At 35.3% G+C, this 7,991-nt stretch overlaps 1 protein-coding gene across 2 annotated transcripts in view; it reads right to left on the bottom strand.

Moving 5' to 3' along the window:
• Window positions 1–4,829: 4,829 nt before the first annotated feature.
• LOC133662347 (serine/threonine-protein kinase B-raf-like) overlaps window positions 4,830–7,991 on the bottom strand; it is a 38,593-nt gene continuing 35,431 nt past the window's right edge. For both annotated transcript variants that reach the window (XM_062066271.1, XM_062066272.1), the window contains one exon: window positions 4,830–7,969. In XM_062066271.1, the coding sequence (XP_061922255.1) occupies window positions 7,947–7,969 (23 nt within the window). In that variant the 3' untranslated portion in view covers window positions 4,830–7,946. The remainder of the gene's footprint in view (window positions 7,970–7,991) is intronic.

Below are 7,991 nucleotides of genomic sequence, written 5' to 3'. Positions count from 1 at the left end.
TGCTTCGATTGAAAGTCCAGTTTAGAAAACTGTTTTTTTTTTACATATGTAATCCTCCATGTTTTTAATAAAAGTCCAGGCGAGAGGAAATAAACAATCGCTTGCAAACTTTTTATTTTTTATTTTTCTTCTGCGGCCGAGGAATGATCTCTGGGATCACTACCGCCCTCTACCACCAGGAGGCCGGATTACTGCGAGCCTCAACGAGTATGTCTTTTGCAGCAGATTTATGAATGCTCAGCACAAGAAATACGTTACACACATACAGTTTTTGACAAAATACACTGTACATTATATACCTCAGCTAACTAAACTATGCCATAGTTTAGTTAGCTGATATAATTCATATAGCAATACAGTCTCACTGCACAGCAGCTCAGCAGTTAGCCGAGTCATTGTGTGCAATCCATGTTGAGGCACAACTGAGTGACGTGCCTCAACTGGCTGCTGATCACCGCACCGTCTCTTCTCAGTATTCGAACGGCAAATGTGAAAATAAAAATAAAAATAATCTAAAACTGGTGAAGTTAAATGGAAAATAACTTTAGTATAATCACTGGATACATATAACAATTTAATTATTATTTTTTTCTTTCCATGATGGCAGGTGAGGCCCCGCCTCCCCTGCCTCTAGTGACTGCACGCCACTGAGAGATATATATATATATATATATATATATATATATATATATATATATATATATATATATATATATATATATACACGTGTGTGTGTGTGTGTATATATATATATATATATATATATATATATGTATATATATACACGTGTGTGTGTGTGTGTGTGTATATATATATATATATATATATATATATATATATATATATATATATATATATATATATATATATATATATATATATATATATATATATATATATATATATATATATATATATACACACACACACGTCAGTGACGTGCGGTGAGGTTCATGGCTGGTGAGGCACTGACTTCATCACAGTCAGATTTACAAACACATGAACCCTAAAGAGTATCTTATTCACCATTTGATTGGCAGCAGTTAACGGGTTGTGTTTAAAAGCTCATACCAGCATTCTTCCCTACTTGGCACTCAGCATCAAGGGTTGGAATTGGGGGTTAAATCACCAAAAATGATTCCCGGGCGCAGTGCCGCTGCTGCCCACTGCTCCCCTCACCTCCCAGGGGGTGAACAAGGGGATGGATCAAATGCAGAGGACAAATTTCACCACACCTAGTGTGTGTGTGACAATCATTGGTACTTTAACTTAACTTTAACTTTACACATACAAACTGTAGCACACAAAAAAGCACATTAAAAAAAACAACGTTATTATGGTCTTACCTTTACTTATAAATGAACTCCATGCGCCGCTCCTTTTGAACAAAAGCATCAATAACTTGTTTATATCTTTCTTCAGTTTTAAAAGTATCTCTGTCTCGATGGAGATCTTCCTTTAATTATTACCTCCTGCTTCGATTGAAAGTCCAGCTTAGAAAACTGTTTTATTTTAGATATGTAATCCTCCATGTTAAAAGGCCAGGCGAGAGGAAAAAATAAACGATCGCTGCTAACTGTTGCTGCTTGTTGTCACTTCTGCTGCAGCCGAGTAGTCGCAAGAATTATCTCTGGGATCACTAGCGCCCTCTACCACCAGGAGGCGGGATTACTGCGAGCCTCACCCAGTGCGTCTTCGCAGCCGTTTTATGATTGCTCAGCACAAGAAGTACGTTACACACATACAGTTGTTGACAAAATACACTGTACATTATATACCTCAGCTAACTAAACTATGGAAATGTATAATATAATTCATATAGCAATACGTTCTCACTGCACAGCAGGCCAGCAGTTAGCCGAGTCATTGCGCAATCCATGGCGAGGCTCAACTGGCTGGTGACTCACCGCAAGTCTCTTCTCAGTATTTGAACGGCAGATGTGAAAATTCAGCAATTTTGAATAAAAATAATCTAAAACTGGTGAAGTTAAATGGAAAATAACTGTATAGTATAATCACTGGATACATATAACAATTTGATTAATGTTTTTTCCTTTTACATTTTTTTTCTTTCCATGATGGCACGTGAGGCCCCGCCTCACCTGCCTGCACATCATTGATATATATATATATATATATATATATATATATATATATATATATATTATATATATATATATATATATATATATATATATATATATATATATATATATATTATATATATATATTATATATATTATATATATATATTATATATATATTATATATATATATATATATATATATATATATATATATATATATATATATATATATATATATATATATATATATATATATATATATATAAGACAGTTAGAAATAAAAATGTGTCCTAACTGTGTAAAATAAGAACATGGATTCAGTTGAGTGTCACTGAGCAAGCAGGTGGTAAATGCTGCCACCTTGCGGAAGAAAAGCAACAAGACACCCAATAACAGCTTTTCATGCACTTCTTTAATATATCAGTTTTTCATATTCACAACAAATACATTAAGTTCTTTCTCCTTATAATACAGCCTTGAATATTCCAGGGTTTTATTTTTTTGTCCTTCAAGTGTGCCTTTCAAAAAAAAAAAAAAAAAAAAAAAAACTTTCATTCGGACATTTGTGTTTACATGTAAGTCTCCATGCCTTCCTAGCAAACTGACAATATTTTTTTCTTTAGTATGTACACTATTTACAAGTGAGAGGAATGACGTAAACAAGCAACAAAAAGGAAGGAAGTTGGACATGAAAGTTTTCTGTTGTATGAAATGTACTTCATTTGTTAAGGTGCATGCGTAGAAAAAAAAAACAAATCCAGGACAATAATAATAATAAAAATAAACATAACTGTGGCAAGCGGAGAGCATTGGAGGTCACTTTTTATGCAATTTATAAGCAGTTGAAATAGGAAAACAAATCCTTCATGACCAAGAGTGTGTTCTTGTACTTCAATATGTACGCTACATATAGTACTTACTTCATACATACATTTCAAATCCATCACAATATGTATCGCTTCTTCACCTTCTGCTTTGTACATTTTTAAAATGGCGACTATTGAGGGCACTCAAAATGCTGAGTAAGCACAGAAGTGTGCCAATTGAAACACAGCATTCCATAATTACTCATGCACTTTGTGTACTTATTTACCTTTAAAGCAGGGGTGTCCAAAGTGCGGCCGGGGAGCCAACTGTGGACCTCAGCTATTTTTTAAGCAGCCCGCGGCACAATCTAAACATACAATTCAAAAGAAAAAAACAAAACAAAAAAAACAAACAACATTAAAAAGTGGAATAAAAGCATACAAGTGAAATGTATCGAGACACAGTTGAATGTTGACACTAATAACACAAAGTTGCAAAGCAGGATATTGTTTTTTTCTCTAAAAAAAGGCGTTGCTGAAAAAATAATACATCAAAATCAGTGTTGGAATGCATTATTGACCTATTGACCTGCCTCTAATTACTTCACATCAAATATTCCACTTTGAAATATTTTTTGGGGAAAATGTGTAGTTTTATGTTCGGCATAAAAAAACATTATTCTATGACAAAACTAACAAAAGATCCATAAAAAACAAAACAAAAACAAAAAAAACCTAATAATCAACGAATAGATCTGAAGTTGATTTAGAATAAATAAAATAAAGAATAACTAATGACTTATTTTTAACACTTATGAGTGGGTCTCTTGAAATTTCAGTGGGACTTCAAATGCTCAAAAAACAATATTGAATCAAAATCAATATGTTCTAAATTATTGACTTATTTACGTTAAATATTCCACATTGAATTTTTTTTTAGGTGGGAAATTTTTGGTTTTTGCCATTAAAAATCGATTTAACACAAAGGGCATTAAACAATAAAAAAAAAAACATGAAGGGACAAGCGGTAGAAAATGGATTGATGGATGAATAAATAAAACTTTGTATCGACAGGTAGATCTGAAGTTGATCAAAAGATTTAAGCCATGGGAAAAAATAAAATAATTATATGACTTATTCTCCCAGGTCCCCGGGACTCTCCTGAAGGAATCAATAAAGTACTATATATATATATATATACATACATACATACATACATACATACATACACATATATATATATATATAGTTAGTATTGGCTTTGAAAATGTAATTTTTCAGTGTGCGGCCCTCAATAAAAAAAAGTTTGGACACCCCTGTTTATAAGGGTGCATGTTGCACAATGGTGCAGCAGTGCTGTAAACTTATCACCCTCAATAGTCGCCATCTGGTAGCTAAAATTCGCACATCGAGGAACCAGAATACTTACTGAAATGTACATTAGGAAGTATTTGACTTGAGACACACCCCTGAATTTTTAAAGTGTGGTAGGAGTGCCACTGGTAGTACTTAGAACACCCTTTTTTATTATAAAAAAAACAAAAAATAAATATTGGACATATACATAATGGAGTGATTGCACAAATACAAATAACTAAATATTTGCTTCAATTGAATTCAAAATGAAATGTTTCAATGCTGAAAATTTCAGTACAAGCCACGAATTCCAAGATCAACGTGTGATGGTCAACAGAGGTAGCAAAAAACGGTGTTACTAGCAAAGCTAAATATTTTGGAGGTGGTACTTTGTGTAAAAAGTTGAAAATGATACAAACTCAGCCTTCAAATTAGCAGCTCCGAACAATTATATATATATATATATATATATATATATATATATATATATATATATATATATATATATATATATATGTGTGAGTTTATGTATACAATAAAGTCCTTCTGAAAATAGCCTAAAATTCATTTGAAGGTTTAAACGGTTTATAGTAAAAAAAATTAAACAAAACAAATATCTTCATCGGCTCTGAAATGTCAGGACCATGTCAAGTAACTCCACCTGTCCTTCATAAATGAATATTGTCCAGATGTTTAGTGACTGGATCATATTTAGACAACATAAAGATAATGTAGAGATGTATACAGTATACATCAAGTAGTGCAACCTGAACATCTCAAAGTGTTTGTGAGCAATTTAAAAAGTCTCCCGCACGTCTATTTAGCTTCTTCAACCCTGGGCCATTTTGCAGGAAAGCCTAAATGTTCTGCCTACATAGAGGATCATTAGGGATGTTTCAAAAAAATCGATTCACATCCGAATCACGATTGTTATTATTCTGATTTTAAATTTGATGTTTTATAACTTTCAAAACTTTATTGTGGAAAAAAAAAATCTTATTTTTAAAAATAAAAATACATTTTTGTAAAATGTTTTTAGGCCATCTCTTATACCCCGTAATTGATTCTAACCCTAATCAGGATTCTTATGTATTACGATTCTAAATTGATTCATTATTTTCAATCTATTCTGAAAGGAATCGTCACCCCAAGAATCGGAAACAAATCAAATCAGGAGTTGTTGCAAGACTCCCATCCCTAATGGTCATGGTGTCAGCGTCAATGGGACACTTTGATGCTATGTGCAAACATGAACATGTACATGTACTGTATGGGTTACTGGGACAGAGAAAATAAAGCTGCTTTTTCAGTGAGTTTAGCGGGAGAGAATTTGTCGCATTAGAGTATTGTTTATGAAATGATCAATGCCATAGGCTGTTTTTGGGCTCCATTTCAGGGAGTGTAGTTGGTATCGTTATGTACAGCTTTCAGCTACGTAGACATGCGTTTGTTTATCCTGACCAATTACCATAGCAACACAGACAGAACCCAGCAGCCAAACCGCAGCGTGTGGTTTTAAAAGGTTATGTTCAACCAGCATAATGAAATGTCCCCAAAGTAGCACAATGGAATAATGTAGTTAAGCAACGTCACTGCATCTAATTTAAAACATGTACGGTAGGTCCAGATTTTGGGACAGCAACACTATGCTATTTTTTTTGGACTATGAATCAGCAACATAATGTGAAAGGAGCCTTCATGAACGCTTTTCAACAACACAACTAATTCAGGAAAATCCACTGTATTGTCTAAATTGTTCTACAAGAGTGTGTGTCCTCGAGATTTAGCAAGAAAGCTTCATGGTAAAGTAAAAGATGTGTGAATGTAAAAAAGAAAAGAAAATGTAAGTATCACAGGTCTGTACAGAAAAAGGCAAAAAAAAGACAACAAAAGGGAGTAACACCGCATCTTGGAGCTGGACAAGGGACAAGGCCCAGCAATATCAACGCCTTGACTCAAAGAGAACCAATGATGATTTTAATCTACATTTCCTTGTGGCCCAAATAATGTGTTGGATATGCTTTGTTGGACATTTTGCGCCACGGTCACTTTATAACCCTTTTTTTGAGTCTGTCTGCAAGCGGTTTGCTTGTAGAGGCGTTTCATTTTCCGATTGCAAATGAATCCATGCCCCCCCTCCCCCAAAACATACTTTGTTTAAATACATATCTTAGAGTCGTCATCGATATTTTTTTTCCTGACACGGTGTAAAAAAATCTTCATAAACATTACGTCGATTCACCCGGTCACAACATGAGGTAAACCTGCACACTTGCCAATGGAATTCAAACTACACGAAAAAGGGAGAGTAGCGCTTTACTTAATGTCTAAATAAGTGTTTCCCACTCGCTGGGACGTCACGGGGCAGCCAGAGAAAAGAAGCATTCAAAACTGCGTGCTAGCCCTCGCCAAAATGCGTGAACCGTATGATTTGACGCCTTGCCATTGTTTACCACGGGTATCCAACGTAGTAACATGTATTAGTCAAATAAGTCATCATAGGTGACACATGCACTAGGTGTGGGCTGACCGATCCAAAAAGATCAGTATCTGATCCATACCACGGTGATAATATTTTCCAGTTCTCTCTCTGTTTATTTTCACAATAGTGTCTCGTTGTTGACATATTGTTGATAGTTCATTTTTTGAGGAAATGTCAAATAAAAAAGAATCAGTAACTGCAATTCTGGCCGTGTATTTACTTAGTATTGGATCGATACCACAGTTGGCAGTATCGCTACTGTGCAGGTTAGGCTACGGATTTGTTGCAATGATGCTGTGTAAGTGTACTGTACACAGGCCGAGGGGAGAAAAACTCACACGGGTTGTTCTTCTCCACAAAAACAATGCCTGCTTGCTCCTCAAGTCTTTAAAAAAATCCAGAGGCAAAAAAAAAAAGGAAAAATCAAAAGGGACAAGATTTTTCCACACCTCTCATGCTCAATAACTGTTTCCAGTTTAAAATGGAATGTGGATCATTTGTGTAGCTTCTGTTGCAGGAAAAAAAAAATCAGCTTTTGTTGGCAAATCAGCTCACTAATGATTGCCCTTCAAAAAGGCATCAGCATAAAAAATGGTGGCAAAAAAACAGCTGCTGATGGAAAACAAAAACCTGAAATTCCTAATTTATGTTGAAGCATGACAAATTTGTATCCATATATATATATTTATAAAAAAAATCTATCTTTCAAGTCAAGGCTGGGAGGTAATCCCACTTCTTGACTCGACGCAGGAACGACGTCGAGCCTGGCCTGACAGAGGGCTCCCTCTACAGGCCTCCTTACGTCCCACGGCCCGAAGGATGGCGTGCCTTCTCTTCCTCGCCCGCACAGGAAATGAAGGGCGGAGCCTCTACATTCCAAAGCTCCTCACCGCATCACATCCGTCTCCTTGGGCAGGCTGGTCGACCAGGGGAAGTATGCCCCGCCTTTTTCTCCAAACGGGATGGATATCTTCGTGCTTCGTCTTCAAGTATCTTTTTGTGTGTGTTTCTACGTGTTTTTTTTCCTAATTCTGGTTGCCTGTCACTTTGGCTAATTTGCCGACTAGACAGCGTTGAGGTGTAAGGAATCCCGTCATTAGGTCGATAGAGGAAGAAAACGGCACATTCTTTTAAGACTATATAGTTTTTTTCCAGTGATGAATTAAATCCACCGCGAAGAGCAGAGACGGCGGATGGAGTGGTGGCGCACAGCACTTACTTAAATGCTGAAAACTCTCCTGGAAAATTGAAAAAAAAATG

The sequence above is a fragment of the Entelurus aequoreus genome, linkage group LG12 (assembly GCF_033978785.1).
Source record: "Entelurus aequoreus isolate RoL-2023_Sb linkage group LG12, RoL_Eaeq_v1.1, whole genome shotgun sequence".
Classification (NCBI taxonomy): Eukaryota; Metazoa; Chordata; class Actinopteri; order Syngnathiformes; family Syngnathidae; genus Entelurus; species Entelurus aequoreus.
Note: the sequence above shows the minus strand (reverse complement) of the source record. Positions and strands in the feature narration are given on the sequence as shown.